The following is a 19,435-nucleotide window of genomic DNA, read 5'->3' on the forward strand; positions in this document are numbered from 1 at the left end:
CTCTCTCAGTATTGCAATAAATATTCAGTTGGGAATGTTTAATAGCAACAAACAAACAGTCGTATAACTTCTTCTCCCAGTATTGCAATAAACGTTCAGTTTGGAATCCTATTACCAAAAAAGACGAAGTGAATGGTCTTCATTAAGGCAAAAAAACTAGGGAAGACTACCTATCAACAGAAACGGGCATAGCGCACGCTCTCTCTCTCAGCGAGGCAAGAAGTGTTCGATTTGGGGAAACCTGCTATAAAAAACAAGATGAATAGCGCTCGGTGAGGCAAAAAGTCTAAGGGAGACTCCTAACAATACATACAGGCATAAAGACCTCTCTCTCAGTATTGCAATAAACGTTCAGTTTAGAATCCTATTACTAAAAGGACGGAGTGAATAGCGCTTTGTGATGCAAAAAGTCTAGGGGAAATATATTGTTAAAACACGGGTATAAATCTCCCATAACATCATTTTCCTTACCAAAAATACGAACCAAATTTTTTTGCGTCATGGAACAGGTCCCCGTTCATTACCATTGCAGTGGCCCCAGACAACACGTACGTGTACGACACATGTGCACTATCCATGCATAAGCCGTACATTTGCACATGTGCATTTGTGCGGATGATGAACACATACATAACAAGTGCATAAGCCGGACACGTGAATTTGCGTGGATGAAGCACACATACATAACCCGTGTATGTGCACATGTGCATTTACGTGGGTTATGCACACGTACATAACCAGTGACTAAGTCGTGCATGTGCACATGTGCATTTGCATGGATAAAGTACACATTTACATAACCCGTGCCTAAGCCGTTACATACACATGTGCATTTGCATGGATGAAGCACAAGTAAAGAACCAGTGCTTAAAGCCGCTATGTGCACATGTGCATTTGCATGGATGAAGTACACATTTATATAACCCGTGCTGTAGCCGTTATATACACATGTGCATTTGTGTGGATGCAGCGCACGCACGTAACCCGTGCTTAAGCCATTATGTACACATGTGCATTTGCGTGGATGCAGCGCACGTACAGAACCCGTACTTAAGCCGTTATGTGCACATGTGCATTTGCATGGATGAAACACACATTTATATAACCCGTGTTTAAGCCGTTATGTACACATGTGCATTTGCATGGATGGAGCGCACGTACGTAACCCGTGCTTAAGCCGTTATGTGCACATGTGCATTTACATGGATGAAACACACATGTGCACACATTTATATAACCCGTGCTGTAGCCGTTATGTACACATGTGCTTTTGCGTGGATGCAGCGCATGTACATAACCCATGCTTGAGCCGTGCATGTGCACATGTGCATTTGCGTGGATGAAGCACATTTAAATTACCGGTGCTTAAGCCGTTGTGTGCACATGGGTATTTGCACGGATACTGCACGTGTGTATGAGACGTCCATAATACCGTGCAAGTGTATACTTTTACTTTCATTCTTTTACTCTCATTCTCATCAACAGAAACTAACCTCAATTTTTGGTAGGTGTCGTTTTTCCTCCAGCGGTGTTATAGAGACTTTTGGACGAATAACAGCTGAATGATTGTAAAAACTCCATAACGTCTACTGAGCTAGGATACAAAATCAACAGGTGGCAGCATTGCACTGATGTAACTACAGTCAGACAGTTCATAGGTTTACAAAATTATTTTCGTGACCTATTACAGCAGAATATGTTGCGTTATTTGTTACTTGGCAAACATGTCAAAGATACGCTAAAGCTTTGCTCGTTGCAAATAATAAACTCCCAAACTAAAATTCTCACTGACGATTATTAGTTACTTGTTATATACTTTGAAGGTGATGTCTTTGCAGTTATAGATGGTGTTACTGCGTAAGACACCAAATATATAAACTCCTTTTGTTCGTTGCATCTCGAATTTGCTTTTACATCACCTCTGTACTACGAGGAAATCACCTGTGGACTACATGTAAGTCATCTGGGTACTGCTTAAAAACATCTCTATCATACATGTAAATCATCTGGGTACTGCGTGTAAATCACCTCTGTCCTACATGTAAATCACCTGTGTGTTACGTGTAAATCATCTCTGTCCTACATGTAAATAAACTGGGTACTGCGTGTAAATCACCTATGTGCTACGTGTAAATCACCTCTGCCCTACATGTAAATCACCTGGGTACTGCGTGTAAATCACCTGTGTGGTGCGTGTAAATCATCTCTATCCTACATGTAAATCACTCGGGTACTGCGTGTAAATCACCTGTGTGTTACGTGTAAATCATCTCTGTCCTACATGTAAATCACCTGGTTACTGCGTGTAAATCACCGCTGTCCTACATGTAAATCACCAGTGTGCTACGTGTAAATCACCGCTGTCCTACATTTAAATCACCTGTGAACTACATGTAAATCGAATACGTGCTACTTGTAAATCACCTGCGCGGTTGGTGTAAATCACTTGTGCAGGACGTGTACGTGTGCATTGCACATGTTCTGTGCACGTGAAGATGTTGAATAGGACCCGGCATGTATATGTGCATCACATGTACAGGCGTGCATTTATACAGATGATGCACATGTTGCATCCGTGCAATTGTACATGTACTATACGGATACTGTACATGCATTGTGCTGTCTGGGGCAGGTAGTTCTCGTTGGTGCATGTTCAAAGAGGGAACAACCATAAAACAGTCTCTACCATCATTTTTCTCACCAAAAATACGGACCGATATTTCTTACGTCTTGGATCAGGTCAGCGCTCATTTGTATCGCAAAAGTTGCAATGTGATCGCAGTGGCATTTTTCCCGCAAGTCCAAAGAAACCCGCCCACTTTCATGATCAAAATAAATTATCGTGTTTTCTTTCTTTCTGAAAAGTCCACAAATTTACAGGAATCCGTGCACATCCACGTAAAAAATAAGCGAACGCAATTTCTGTAAAGTACAAATATAACTTATGAATCTACCACCGCAAGATGAAACCTTTTTCTTTATTTGTCTCTTTTCTCATAACTGTTTCTTCATTATATCTACATTTTTCAGTATAGGAACATTCTTTTCGAACACATTTAAAGCACTTTTAAACATTTAATACTGATTATTTTTTTTAAATACTAAGCAATAAATGTTCTCTATAATTTTCTTTCCATTCATTCTTGTTATACAAAGCAAGACAAAAGTCAATCTTTCTGTTAACTTAATTATTTTATACTACAGTAAATAAAAATATTTACTACAGATGTCGCGGTGGAAATATATCGGCTATGTATGTATTATAAGGTGTACTTGTTAAGTGTATGTATAAAGTGATCATTTTACGGAAACACTTCCAAATATGGTCCCAGATTCTCGACAAATAGTTCACACAATGTATTTACATCTATATATATAAAAGAGAACGCACAAATCCTTTGTTCCCTCATCACGCTAATACGGCTGAACCAATTTCTTTCATTTTTGGGGGGTTATTAGGATTTGGACCCTAGATGGTTTTTATCATATCACTTTAATTTTTAATTACCAGTGTCTTGAGATAATTGACCATTCAAGTGTCCATAACGTACAAATCCTTTGTTAGTTCATCATAGGTATAAAAATAAACGCATTTATATGCAACCCGCATGACCGTGTCACTCGGCGGGTTAACATAAATGACAGGCGATATAATGTTAACATTTACTGCAATCTACTATGGTTTTTATCATATCACTTGAAAGCGAAAAAGTAAAAATTATCTAAGTAACAAAGTTTATTGCGTTCCGGGGTGACCGCAGCGAAGCGGGGCGGGTTAACATAAATGACAGGCGATATAATGTTAACATTTACTGCAATCTTGTATGGTTTTTATCATATCACTTGAAAGCGAAAAAGTAAAAATTATCTAAGTAACAACGTTTATTGCGTCCCGGGGTGACCGCAGCGAAGCGGGGTGAACGCTGCTAGTATCTCTATATAAAAAATATATAAGTTCCATCTACAAACAATCAAAAACGTTACTCACTCCCAATGTTTCAAATGTCTAGAAATGGACACATAAAACTGCGTACACCCATAATAATAATAATAATAATAATAATAATAATAATAATAATAATAATAATAATAATAATAATAATAATATAATAACTTGCTAATCATATAATGTATCTCCTGATATACTTCTTTAATGTTAGGCTTGCCTATGAGACAAGACGAAGCAAACACGTAGTCTTCAAACAAGAGTTTGGTTGGTCATAAAACATTTCATAATTCCCTTTTCCCTTTGCATCAGTTAATCACTCCGAAAGTTATAGTGTATGCCAGTATATTATTACAATTCATGAACAAATAAAATATTCACAAAATTCAGGGGTAGTGTGAGGGCGCTGTTCGCTCAATGAATCTTTTCAAAAACCACATCTCTCGTTCGTGGGGACACGGCGGCTCAGTGATACTCTGAATCGTGTGGGATGCTGGTTCAATGGTAGTTTTCTCCGGTTTAGGAAACATGTTGGCTCAGTGGCACTCTTCTCCGGTTTGGGAAACATGGTGGGTCACTGGTGCTTGGTGGTTCTTAGTTCCATCCTTTCCAAATAAGTTTGTGGTGGAAAAACACGATGTGCGTTGATTTCCCCAGGGTTTAACGTTCCCTCTAATTACATCAATGTGTTTTTCAACTTTTTATTACAAATATCAAAATACATGTTAATTATTATAATAATAGTGTAAAAACTTATGGTAGTTTTGATATATCCTCTTGAAGAACACAGATGAAACAGGCACAAAAACACAAGAGAGACACGTTAAAAAACACAAGTTCTTACACTACGAGAAATAACCGCAACGTGACAGTAAAGTAAAATATTCAAAATGCAGCTGTATTCGATTTATATAGTTTATTTAATTATTAATATGATAGGAAGGATACAAAAGAGATAAGGTTAATAAATTTTTGTTTGTAATATTGCCTAGGTAGCAATAAATATTATTGTATAATGAGAAGAAAGGCCGGGATATTACTTTTCCATACACAAATGCCAAGCATCGTCTTTTTTCTAGTCATCAATTCGCAATTTATCATTTTTCTTTCTTTTCAGTAGTTTCACAAAGACTTCGGGCAAATACTTATGCACTAAGTGTAAATTTCTTCAAAATAATATCCGTTATCAGACAATTTCATACTGTGCGTAAAAACTCTAGTCAGCAATTTTTATTGCTAATGTCTAAAATCCTGACGCGCTACGTTATCCAAAGAAGAGATTTTGGCGCTCTTAATGACCTGAGAGGTTCCTGCAAACATACAAGAAACTGAAATCTACAAAGGGTAGTCAAAATTCCATTCTAGAATTTAAGTTTACGGTTTGTTCCCTCAAAGAGAGATACAATAACAGGCGGCAGGAATTGCAATTTTCAAAGTGACATAAATTTAATGATCCATACATTTGAATGAAAGAATATAAAAGCCCTTGTCAGTTTTTATAGTGATTTAAATTTATTGTGGGGAAACAAAGCATCTTATATTTATGCCGGAACAGAAAATCAAATATCTAAATATACAAAGCAGCAATAAACCATTGCCATGTAAACCCATTCAGAAAAGGATAAAGCTGTCCCACATACTCTTTAATGACTGCCAATTTGCAGGGATCAAATTTGAGAGGTATATGACAACCATTTGTTCGGGTCATTGGCATTGGGGGGAGACAAGGGGACCAATAAATTCAACCCTTTCGCGTCCTTCCAGTTGAAGGACAAGGAAAAAGCAGGAGAAAACACATTCAATCCTGTTCACGGCTGAGGGATGGACGGGGGAACTTCAACACGGAGAAAGAGTTGTTCCCCAGATAGAAAAATGGTCAATCAGTGGGAAAAAAGAAAGAGAGAATGCAATCATCTATTCACAACAGGGAAAGTGCGGTCAGACAGCGAAGAAGGAGGGGAGTGGGTTAATGACCTGTTCACGAGAGGTAAACCATGGTCAATCATGGGTGGAGGAGATGATTGAAAGGCAGCTGAGGAACCACTCACATCTATGATCGCTCACAAGAGAGAGAGAGAAAAACACTGAGAGGTGGGTGGAGCTCACAAGCTCTCTCTGTGTGCGAGTGTGCAGCAATGTGTACGCGTGAGCATTTCCTTTGGGTCTCAGTTCGGAGAAACCGCACGTAGTGGAAAGATTCCTGTATCTATGTTTCTGCAAAAGGAAGTTCGTTTCGCTGCGAAAAAGATGAAAAATAGATAAATATTCATTCCCTCCTCCTTTTCCTTTCTTAAGAGCATCCCCGAATCTCATATAGGAGTACATTTTATTCCTGTTCACACATTTTTTAACATTTTCAGAACAATTTGAACATATTTCCATTCGAGTTTCATACAAATTTTTCTAAGTTCGCAATCTACGATTGTTCAGATCTTCTATAAGAAAGAAACTGTGAAAGATGGAATGTTTTTAAGTTCTCACTCAATGAGTGTTCTGATAAGAATAAAAAATCTAAGTTTCCTATGGAATTTTTTTAACAGCGAGTAGTTGATTACGAGCTTTTTGGTAGGATCACAATTAAAAACTGTTCATCGATTAAATGACGGGGAAAAAGCTTGTGGGAGCTAGGGATCTCGTTTCAAGGCTTATAGTGGAATTCTGATGGTCTGAGACACATTTCAATGTTATTATATAATTTTAGTACGCTCATACAAAGTGTTCGAGTAATTTATTACGAGAGAAATTATTTTTAAAATTTCGATTAAATAAGCGTGTAGGGTCATGTTTCAAACAGCAAAGAGGTCATACAACCTTCCAGGATCTACTTCACCCCCTCCTATCAGTCTGGCAATAAATACTTCCCTCCTAAGGCCCTCTAAGGGCCTGTCTGACCATCTGGCTTATACACAAGCTCGTATACATGACAATAAATCAATTAACTTTATTGTTGACGACTGTCATGTTGATCTGTACTTCCAAATCCTTTCTTCCTTCCCTTTCCGCGGATAGTGTGATCGTCGAGGGACGTAATTCCTCATACGTAATGGGCTAAATGGCCATTGATGCCGAAAGCCCGAAGTGTTAATTCCAATCCGTTAAATGAAACTAATTTTTCTATTTTAGCAGATGTTGATGTTTGAAATTAAACTAAATCTATCTAATTAACAGATGCTGGAATTTAAAATGAAGATAAATATCTCTATTTAACCACGTGCTGAAATATAAAATAAAACTAAATTTCTCTTATAAACCAAATGTTGAAATTTAAAATAAAGCTTAATTTCTGTAATTAATCACATGCTAGTTAATTAGATGTTAACGTTTATAAGAAACTAAATTTATCTAATTAAAAACGTGCTAAATTTAAAATGAAACTATATTTCTTTAATTAACTACATGCTGAAATTTAAAATAAAACAAAACGTGTCTAACTAATCACATGCTGAAATTTAAAATGAAACTTAATTACTCTATTTAATCATATGCTGAAATGTAAAATTAAAATATGTTTTCTAATAACCAGATGTTTAAATTTGAAATTAAAATAAAATTTCCAAACTAACCAAATGCTGGAATTTCAAATGTAACTAAGTTCCTAGTTAGTTAACTAGTTAACTAGTTACTAGTTAACTGTAACTAGTTAACTAGATACTAAAACTTAAAATGAAACTAAATTTCTCTAATTAACTAAATGTTAAAAAAATAAAACGAATCTAAATTTCTTTAGCTAACTAGATGTTGAAATTTAAAATAAGACTATTAAATCTTTCTAATTAACCAGATACTGAAATTTACTAATTCTTCTATTCATTCTAATTAATTAGATGTTGAAATTTGTAATGACACTCATTTTTTTCTAAAAACACTGCGTGTTGAAATTTAAAATAAAACTAATTTTTGTAATTATCCACATGTTGAAATTTAAAATGAAACCAAATGTTTCAAATTTATCCGATGTTGAAGTTTAAACTAACATTAAATCTCACTTAACAAATGCTGAATTTAAAATGAAATGAAATTTTTAAATTAACTTCATACTGAAATTTAAAATGAAACTAAATTTCTTTAATTAACCAGATGTTGAAATTTAAAATGAAACTTAATTTCTCTATTTAAACACATGTTGAAATATAAAACAAAACTAATTTTCTAGTAGCAAAATGTTTAAATTTAAAATGAAATTAAAGTTTTCAATTTAACTAATGTTGAAATTTAAAATAAAACTAAAAATATGTAATTTACCAAATGGTCAAATTTAAAATAAAACTAAATTCCTCTATTAACTACATACTGAAATTTAAAATGAAACTACATAGTTTTAATTAAATAGATGCTGTAATTTAAAATGAAACTAAATTTCTTTAATTAAACATATGTTGGAATTTAAAATGAGTCTACTTATTCCTCAGTTAACTAAATGATGAAATTTAAAAAGAAACTAAATCCATTAATTAACTACAAGTTGAAATTTACAACAAACATTTTTACTGTGATTTAGATTCATCCTTGCTTCCACTTTCATGTTGCCTGGGTGCTAGGAAGAGAACTAAACTTCAACAAACAACCAATAAAAATATTATCACAATATACTGACTTTCGTTTTTTAATATAATAGACTCCCTGTTAAGCAACCACTGTGGAACTGCACCCTGGTCGGATAACGAAAGAAGTCTGTTAGCTGATAAAGAAAAAATAATAATTTTACAGCTCCTATATTGTATATAATTTCTATAATGGTTGAAAAAGGCTTACAATTTTATCAATATCTTCAATATAAATAAAAATTAAAGTGACTATGTTCGTGACTTAATAACTCTTGAACCACCCTACCGATCTCGATCAAATTTTCAACAATCTATCTACTAAGGTTCAGGCATGAGATGTTTCTTTTTATCATTTCACACTGACAGTGCAACTAAAGTGAGGGTGAGGGGAGAAGTTTTTTTAAAAAAAAATGATCGAAAATGACCGATATTAGTGTCGAATCTATAGTTTACGGGGTCCTTGAGATGAACAGTGACACTTCTGATGCCGATTAAATCCAAATCCAACCCCACAACTTGGATGAGGGGGAGAGGAGATATATAAAACTAATCGGAAATGACCGCTTCAGTAATAATAAAAAGTGACTTATTAACGGAACATATTAATAATTTTTCTTATTTTAGCCCAGCGAAGCGGGTAATTCACGCTAGTAACTTATTAAATTTAACTTAGCAAAATCAGAAACAAGCTGCTCCAGAAGCAAGCGCTCAGTTGAAAGGAACATTGCATATTGAAAAACACACTATAACTATTACACAAAGCATATAGTTATTTATAATGCATGTGTATTGATTGAAGAAAAATACAAAACTGAAAATATACAATATCGAATGAAATCAGTGTTGTATTCTATTATTATTGTGTGTATAGTATTATTTCTGTGGACCACCGAATGAGGCTGATAACGTACTTATTTATTGGAAGATGGGCAGTTAAGAGAGAGTCCATTGTATTTGAGACGTTTAGTTATAACTGAACTATTTGGTTTGGGAGTGTGTGGGTGGATAGTTCACGTCGTCCAATAGAAATTAGCGTGCGAGAATAATCTCTTGGGACTCTCTGAATGAAATCCCGGATTGAATTTATTGCAACCCACAATTTACTTTTATTAGTGGGTCGCGGTCCTTAGGTTGATAATCTTTGATTGAGAAGAAAGGGCAAGAATTTTATTATCTTTCTAAGGGTTACTCAATAACTGATAAAATGTTTCTTTATATTTATTTATTTCCCGCTTGGGAGGTCTGTCAACACCATATTCCAGGCACGTCTAAAAGAGTTTTTATGTGAGATTTTTTTCTTTAATTGTAACCCTAATTCTTCGAGCTTTCCATTGGTGATGATAATTTGGTGATAGCATTGTTTTCCAAGAGTCAAACCTCACTTTCTGCCTCTATTTTCTTGTAGCTAAATACAGCAACACTCGAAGTCAGCCTTGAATCAGAGTGGAACGTAACTATACGAACGACGATATCGTATCAACGGAAAAGTTCCCATCACTAGAGTTTTAACACAAACAGAAAAACATTAAAAAAAAAAAAAAAAAAACTTTTGCAATCACCACCACACCAGCAACACTGTGACAAAATGGACTTCGTTCGAATTCTTTCGTTGTCATTATCATCATCTTTTAAAGCACGAGGGGATTGAATTTTTTCTATTTTTTTATTTCATTCTGTTAGAAGTCTGATGACATAGCAGAATGCCGGATCGCTTAGCTGTGGTTAGCGCTACTCCATCCAAAGGACTTCCGCATCGTGGGTAATAACGAAGAGCTCTCAATTTCGCAAGACGATGAGGTTCTGATCGCTTGCCTCATTCATTATGCGGGTGGTGATGTTATTTCATGCTACGCATTAATCATTGTTACAAATCTCTTTAATTATTATCATCTTGCGTGCCAAGTCCTGAAAGTGATTTATCTTATTTATTTTATCAGTTTTATTTTATGTTCTTGTGAAAGAAAACAAAATTCTGAAAGTAGATTCTGAGTGTGTGTGTTTCTTTTTTAAAAAAGACATCAACGACACTATGAGTGAACTACAATATATAATTATTTCTTATCGTAATTATTACAAGTGAATTTTTTTTTTTAACTTCGGCTTGCAAGTGTTTCTAAATTACTTAATTACTTTTAATGAAGGAAGAGCAAATATATCGCCTAGCATTGCTTCGACATTCTCACAAAGGTACGTATTTCACATTTAAAATATTGTCTCTACTTATTGTGGTGTAAAATTGTTTCTTAGGGAAACTGTACGTAAAAGGTATTATGGAAATAATATTTTTGGTGATCTGCGTCAGTCTCAATCAGTGCAGTACCGTGGGGTTGGGGGTGGGGACCGAGCGGTGGGACGACCTCGGGCACCGAAGTAAGGGGACGAAAAAAACTAGAGGAAAAAGAGAAGAGAAAAATAAAAAAGAGAGAGGAAAAGTTACTTGGAATATTTTAGATCAACAGCAGTATTTTTCAATCTAATATTTAATTTGACCAGGGTTAGATTTATACTTTTTCGATTTATCCTCTTCCTGCTTTAGGAAGTAGTCCTATAATGTTACTCATGTTAAGAAAATGCATGTGCCCATATATAATAAAATGGAAGGAAAAAGTAATAAAAAAAGTGTTCAAAATCACGGAAAAGAAGAGTTAATTTTTGAAAATTTTCTTATGCTTCGCGCCAACCACGGTGGCTCTTCGCGACTGATCTGTCGACCTCACTCATATGTATGGGGGCGCCGTCATATACTGTCGCCCCGTGCGCTGAATTTCCACGGCACGGCACTGGTCTCAATACGAAAGATAATTGGATCTAAATAATATTTAAAGTGATGTCACATTTCTATATTCCTATTCGTTTTTTATAAATATATTTTCCTAAATGGTGTGTAAAAGATCAATAATATTTAATAAGCACATATAGATGTTAAAATCTTTGGAGAGATGGATGTTAAAATCTTGCCCAAATACAAATTGAATCAAATCAGAGAAATAATTATATGTGAACTTTGTATACAGGGTGTTCGGAAACAAACCGACCAACTTGGGGAATCGTTACAAGGATATATGAAAAAATAAAATAAAACAAGTAGCAATGTCACCACGTGAATGAGTTTGGTTTGTCACGGTGTATACCACGTAAAAATTGAAGTTTGAGCATTTTTTTCAGTTCCCTTATGAAAAACAAACGTGCTGACACAGCTGTCAAGAATGCCGCCTTGACCAAGGTTGCGTTGGATATAGTCTTATTTGCTTCGATCTCTCTAGCTATTTTCACACTTTGATGTGTTCTCATTGGCAAGCAAATTGGGACCGCAAATGAAAATAAATTTCACGCAGAAGCCACTTCTTGGAGAATGGTAGACATTCTCTCGCCTTAGTCGCCAATATGAAGTGCTCCTTACATGTTTGTGTATCAGACACTCTTATCTGACGCATACTTATTTGATCCGCGGTTTGAACTGTCCGTATTGTGAAGAATATATTGTTCCACTGAGTATTCGGCTCATTCTTATCAAATGTCCTGAATACTCAAATCTCAGGGAACGTCACGAAGTGCTTTGTACACTTGATTGCATTGACTGATGATATTGGTTTGTTTGTCGTGTATTTACTTTTATCTACGACTTTGATGTTGCTCACGTTCTTTGAACTTTTTATTACTTTCTTCCTTTATTTATCGCTACTACATTTTATCTTTAATTTTTCAATTTTTATTGTTATTTGTATATATTTTTATCTCATACATTTATTCTTTTATATACTATTTCTGGTTTTTATTTCTATTTAGTTGCGCTTTTTATCTTATATTAGTCGTTTTCGCATTTGTTGCTTGCACTCCGCGTTTGAGCAGTCGTATTTATGGTGACGGGGATAAATTGAATCGGTACTGACTTTCCTATTACTCCATAATCGTTCATTCGTCATTCCCACTCAAAAATTCTAGTAAGGTAAATGATTATTTGGAAATAGAAAATATTTGCATCGTTAAATTTGTTGAGCAGAAACTCATTAGTTTTCACTTCAGGATTGTATTCCACGGACAGATTAGTATTTTGCATCCTAAGTGTTATGCTATCCCGCTAATTTCAATAGCACTGCGGGTAGCTATAAGGCAAGGATAATATCCATAATTAATTCCATAGGAGTCTATGGGAAACCGATTTTGATTGTCCATTCCTTTGGATTAACTGGTACGGATTATGCCCATTAACGAATTCGATTCCTAACTTTTGATTCTCTACATCCTGGTCAAAATTAATGGCAGGGGTGCCTACAAGGGGGGCTATGACGCAAAGTGCGTCATTGAAATATTTGGGGGGGTTAAAAATCTGTATAAATATGTTTGAGGGATTGTAAAAATTAATCGAAAAGAAGATTTTTTTTCATGGAAGAACACCTACGGGTAGACAATTGGGGGGGGGTGCGTCATGGACATAAGGGGGGGTGGGCACCACTGTTAATGGTGATCCATCAAGTAGATCTTCAGGTTTCATGTGTCCCGGACGGACAAACACACGGACAAATAGAGTAAATGTTTAATGCCTATTATACATGGTCATAGTTTTCCATCAAACTTATTGTTGATAGTCATTTGATCAAATAAGTTGGCTGAACACGCGCTATAAATGATCAAATACAAAACTTAATTTTGTTGCTCATTTGTTTACATTTCTTCATTCAATTGTTACGTTTGTTGGTAGGTATACGAGTGCAACGTGATGCTCGCTTGAGACAATTATTTAAATGTAAGCTGTTTAAATCGTAAATCTTAAAATAAATGAGCAATTGGAAATATGAATCGTGAATGTGAAATGTGAATGTTTACCAACCTGTCGTTTCTGGCCTTGCCATTTTGCCAGCCTAATTTCAGCCACAATTTTTTTCCAAGGCTTCTTTATGTTTGTGTTTATTGTAGTATTCTTCAGTTATACAAAACAAGATGCTGCTTGTAAGTTTCAATAAGCATTTCAATTGCTTCCCGTGTCCACGTTTAACGCCACCGCACAGTGGTTTTCGTTTGTTTTCTTTGATACAATGTTGGATAGAAATAGAACTTGTTCTATTTTAGAACAGTTGTATCAAATGTTGTAACCAATACAAAAGTTGCATACAACTTGGTATCATACACGTTCAAATTCTACTTTGATGAAATATTTGATACAATATTCGATGGACTATTTGATGATGTATAACCGGCCTAAAGGAGATTTTTTGGCAAAGCAAATTCCTTTGTAATGCATATATAGAGACCAATTACACGTAAGTCCACATTTGGTTTATTTTGGAGCTGTCCCCCTCCCCCCAAAGAAAATGTCTGGACGTTACAAAAACTTTAAAATAAACTGTCTACATTAACGTTGATTAACAAGACTTGGTGATTAGTATTTTAAGTCGTATACCAATAGTATACCGTAGTCGTATACCAGTAATATACCAATGGAGGTTAAATGTGCTATACTTTACAATTTCTAATTCAACATCGTTACTTCTTCTTCCTTCCATTAAGACCAATTCTTACGTCAACCTTGCTTTACACCCACTAGTAAATTAATGGAATGTATGCTCATTGGAATAATCTTAAGTGTTTTCACTCGATCTTGATCTGATATTTTGTTCTCGAGTTATGGTTGTTTCTGTGTAGTTTCGATAGTTTTGGCGAGCTATAGCTCCAGAATGACAAATATTTTGCACGTATATATATATATCGAAGGGGATCTATAAGAGCTATATCCTTTAGCTTACCTGTAGCTATGTGGTTAACGTAAGCGTCTTCGACGTGTGAGACTGGGATTCGATTCCGGGTGGAAGCTCATCTGATTCGGGTCCTACATCAAGATGGAGGTTCACGTCTTGCATAGCTTCGGTGCTGTAAGGGACGCTAAACTCCGATCCAACCAACCAATGACTATATTCCCATTGAGCTCCTAATTTATAAAGTGGCACTTAAGTCATTTCGCTGTTCTTTACGACGTAGAAAATTACGTGAACCATATTTTTGAATGTTTAAATAAAGCTGATTTAATACTTTGCAGTATAGTCTTCCTAGTAAGATTTTAATTTTCCATTGACCAAATCCTGATCTGCACTGGTTAAAAAAAAAAAAAATACGGTATCACATTATAGTTTTATAACAGAATGCGATGCACCAATGATCATGATTTACTACCGAAGTGCAGTATTTTCTTTGCGATACAAAACAGTACATCTTTCCGTCGTCTTTCCTTCATGACAGAAAGATTCCCCTTCGATTTTACATACAGTTAAATTTCAGTGATTTCAGTGTGATGTTTCTCCTTACATTCTCAACAACACGGAATAATCCATTACAAACACACACACACACACTATATTACCGGAAACTAGCCGTAGGATTCAAAATAAAAGGATCATGTGCACTTTGACATCTTATTGTACCAGGAAATAAAATAACTCAATGGGCTTTTGAGAACCAACACCTCAGCTTACTTAGCAAAACTTGTTTCAACCTGTCATAAGAAGTTTATAAATGGTATATACATACATGCAGTTATTTCATAGCATTGGGCCAGAAATAATCTTTTCGCTATGCCGTCTAACTTTTCATTGTAATGGCGAAAGAGAAGTATATGCTCGCTTTAGAACGTTTATAAAAGGCGAAAAAAAAAAAAAAAAAAACGAATTGGATCAGAGCATCATTTTGCTGCTACAACACGGGTTTGTGTGAAATTAAGTTATTATGTTTTTCTCCTAAAAATAAACTATAACGTTGTGACCTGATTAATTTCAATTTCCCGTTTCCTGATGACTTTATCAGCGGATTCAGCATTTTAAAAAAATTCATATGAACCCATCAAAAATAAGTACTAGCTTAGACAATTTATATATGTATGACAAAGTTCGTGCTTTTTTTAAAAAAAAATCATTTTTTGAACTTCGCTTTTCTTTATTAAACTTGTTTTGGATGTCCAAAAATTGTTTATATTTATTATTAAATTTCTGAACTAGTTTAACTTTTATATTAAAATTAACATCATCTATCCACCATATTTCTTTATACGACGTGAATAAAATACAAAATTATAAGATCTAGGTTCGCATATATATGCAACTCGAAAACCCGAGAGTATGGCTTTTTAAAGAGAGATGGGTGGCCAGGTTTATTGAATAAGCCTGTACATAAGCTCTTCCACTTTTTTTTTTTTTTTAGCCTTTATATAGACTCACTGTCACCAGTGGCGTACCCAAGGTGGTTTTCAGAGTTTAAACGCTCTTGAGGAAGATAATATGGAAAAATAAAAGTTTAATATATATATATATATATATATATATATATATATATATATATATATATATATATATATATATATATATATATATATATATATATATATATATTATCCTGAATCCTGATATCCTGAGTCACGCGTGTCCTGAAAGGATATGCAATTGAAAACTTGAACTCCCCTTGAAATTCTGGGTATGCATCTGACTGTCACCCTGTGTATATATTTGCTGATGGAAAGAATATATAAATCAATCGTTGCTATATAATTCAAAACCGGTCCAATCCTTTAATAAAATACAATGGTGCATCAAGTTTTGACAGTACATAGACTTTAAACACATTATGTATACACTTTATAAAACATGGTGGCTTCTGTTAGAATTGTTTACAAACATGGTGTGTTCCATATTGTGTGTCAGGTAACATGAATGAAAGAATATTATCAAGAGCGAGAGGAAGCAATATAATCTAGCCTTCATAGACCGGATGTAGGGGAAACACTATCTCCAGCTGGCTTGAGTCTCTGCTCCAATTACGAGAACACAGAGATTTCCTTCTATTATCTCCGACGAACCCTTTATTTAAATTTAAAATATTGAAGAATTTACTTTTATTAAATTTAATTTTGTTAAGGCATAAATAGAAAATAAACTGAACTCTCCAACAGTACTTATGTTTCTGACAATGGATGTTCGGGAGAAAGCACTCGCCTACAGCGAAACTAAGCATGCCATTTGAAGGACCAATTTATGCTGATTACAACAAGTTAATAAAATTCCCGTACGGTTGAGAACTGTTCGAGAGATTCGTAACGCGTTAAGTAACAACATTATTAGCAACGAATATTGACATACGAATTGAAATTATCGAAGATAACAGAAAAAACTCTTTTGCAATAACTAACGGGTTTGTTAGTTCAAATTAGTCATTATACTGTTCACAATAATGATAGGTTAGAGATCAAAATTGATCACTACTGTTCATCTGTTCTATGAAGAAATGACACATGTAAAATCACGGGCGTCTCTGGCGGGGGGCGAGGGGGACGCGTCCCCCCAATATTTTGAAGTACAAAGTATTCAATACTTTATTCTAATTTAATTTATTTACTAACGACAGAATATCATATAAATAATAGTCTAATAATTATATTTATTTGGAATGTAATATTCAAGATGTGAAAAGATTATAACAGAGTTCTTGATATACCTTAGGGCAATGGTTCTCAAAGTGGGGTTGATGCCTAAAAATTGATATGTGTTGTAATAAAATGAAACTCACAGCTGTTATGCAAGAAGCACTTTTAAGATTAAGAAACTGCAGCTGTGGGCAGTACAAGTACAAAACAATGATTATTCGTTTTTAGTGCTCAAGGATTTCATTCATTCTTCAGGTGAAAAAACTCTCTGCTGAAAGCAGGGAATACTTGTAGGACACATTAGATACAAGTTTTCGAGAATATTTTCTTGTCCCACAACCAATGGTTAGACTGAAAATCCTTTCAATAATGTAGAAATCCATGCCATACAAGGTATGAATCTCTCTAACACAGAATAAGAACAGCTATTGGAACTATCCTGCGATACTTCATGGAAAAACGTTTTCAAAGAAAATGAACTCTGTAGCTTTTGGTTGCGTGTGCGCTGTAAGTAAGGATTTGTCTAAAAAGGCATTGCAATATTTGATACCTTTCTCCACCACTTACTTATGTAAGTAGATCTTTTCTGCTCTTTGCAGTATTAAAACCCTAAAGAGAAATCACCTTAATGTGGAATCGGACCTAAGATTGATGGTGACTAAACTTATTTCATATTTCAATGCAATTATGGAGAAACCTAAAGAATTTCATTCCTCACACTAGTGACCCCACATTTGAGAACATTGTTTATCAAGTGGATTTTAAGAAGTAAGTCTTTAGAGTTACTATATATTCAATTGAAATTTCGTTCACTAGAAAACGATCATGTATCTTTAGAATAAATTATTCATTGCATTATTTTTCTTGATCTTTTTCTTGTCAGTGGTAATTTCTAATTAATGTAATTTTTAATACAATGTGAAATTTCAGATAGCATTGCAAGGAGGTCCGCAGATCACTTTCCGAATGAACAGGGTATCCGCGTTATCGGAAAGTTTGAGAACCACTGCTTTAGGGGGTCCGTGAAGGTATGTAGAAAGGTAACAAATGGAATCGAAGATAATAAAAAGGTTGGGCTAGGTAGCACCATTTAAATCTCTTCCTTTGATGCCCCCCACCTCCAAATTTTACATGTCAGAGACGCCAGTGGGTAAAATACTTCCTTACACCATGAACATTTTATATGTGCAATTGCGTTACATCCGTCAAGGTAGCAGTTCGCATAACCAAAGCAAAAAGCAAATTCGACAGGGATTCAAAAGGCATATAATTTGTTCGGTAACCTGCCTCGTGGAACGCAAATTGAAACAATCCAATGTATCACGGTGATCGGAACTGATTCATTAGCATGGACACGAACTTTATTTGATTGTTTCGTTGGTACATCACAACTGGATGAAGAAGTTTCATACTATGTACAAATCTCCTGCCATAATCTTTGATTGGTCGAAATCCAGACACATCAAATGGTTGTACAAATCGTGTGCAGTTCTTTGGCATTCTCAACCATTACATCTTTGCCATCCTCATCCATCTTGCAATAGACAATTTGTCTGTGAATGGACCCTAGTGATCAAGCAGCAGCAAGTTCGAACCATCAGGCTTCGCTGTGGGAGAGAATACTTCGGTTATATATTTATGGCAATCGCAATCTCTCGAAAAGTCCTCAACCGTACAGGAAGTTTTATTAGCTTGTTGTAATCAGCATGAATTGGTCTTTCAAATGGCATGCTTAGTTTTCTGCAGGCAAGTGCTTTCCCCCGAACTTCCCTTGTGAATAGCCAAATAGTAAGTGTGTGTTCACTTTTGATGTGCGTCGTCTTGAGTTCAATCTCTAGTGGGGACGCAATTTGAGTGTTTGGATCCAATGAACTGATTGCACATTGTCCAGTTGAACGCACGCATATAAACACAATAACCTTTAGTAGCCTCTAGTTTTAGTTTGGAGAGTAATTTGAAAAATGTTAACATTCTTGGGACTATTCTATCTTTATTTCATCGAATTTCTACCGACATCAACGCATTTCTTGAAGCTGGAGCCAGTGGAGTGATCTTGTGATCTAGCTTGCTTTGAAACTAGATTGTATGGTGGGAAATGGCCTATACTATGAGGTTGAATTTCCATGATGGGGGCTGGTAGACGTTAGGGGGGCGATCTAACCATATTATAGTTAATTTGCAAGCCTACCGTGAAAATTTTAGAGAGGGACAGTAAAAATTAAGGGACGGCCCGCCCATCCGTGGATAACCATGATCATGGTTCAGAACCCACTATTAATAGTAGATCCCGTTCCCCATAACCTCGATGTTGCATAAGGTCGCAAAACAGAAAAAAAAATCTGAAATCTGTACCCCGTGTACAGCCTTGAGACACATTTCTGATTATATTGCTGCAATGATACCTTTAATGTTCTCTCGGAGATGGCGATATCACATAGCTTGAAAGCATCCATACGTTCTGTGGTCATAGCCCCACACATAGTAAGATCCGATGAACATGCTGTCCAGATTAGAAGGTTTCTTCTGACGTTCCATCGCCCCGGG

The 19,435-nt window shown here is 35.2% G+C and overlaps 1 protein-coding gene across 1 annotated transcript in view; it reads left to right on the forward strand.

Annotated features, from left to right (window-relative positions):
• The first annotated feature begins 10,153 nt into the window (after positions 1-10,153).
• Positions 10,154-19,435, forward strand: part of tsl (membrane-attack complex domain containing protein torso-like) — a 182,328-nt gene continuing 173,046 nt past the window's right edge. Inside the window, exon 1 of the mRNA XM_081738922.1 lies at positions 10,154-10,677. Within this exon, the coding sequence (XP_081595048.1) occupies positions 10,626-10,677 (52 nt within the window). The 5' untranslated portion in view covers positions 10,154-10,625. The remainder of the gene's footprint in view (positions 10,678-19,435) is intronic.

Source organism: Thermobia domestica, chromosome 14 (genome assembly GCF_964235325.1).
Source record: "Thermobia domestica chromosome 14, izTheDome1.hap1.1, whole genome shotgun sequence".
NCBI lineage: Eukaryota > Metazoa > Arthropoda > Insecta > Zygentoma > Lepismatidae > Thermobia > Thermobia domestica.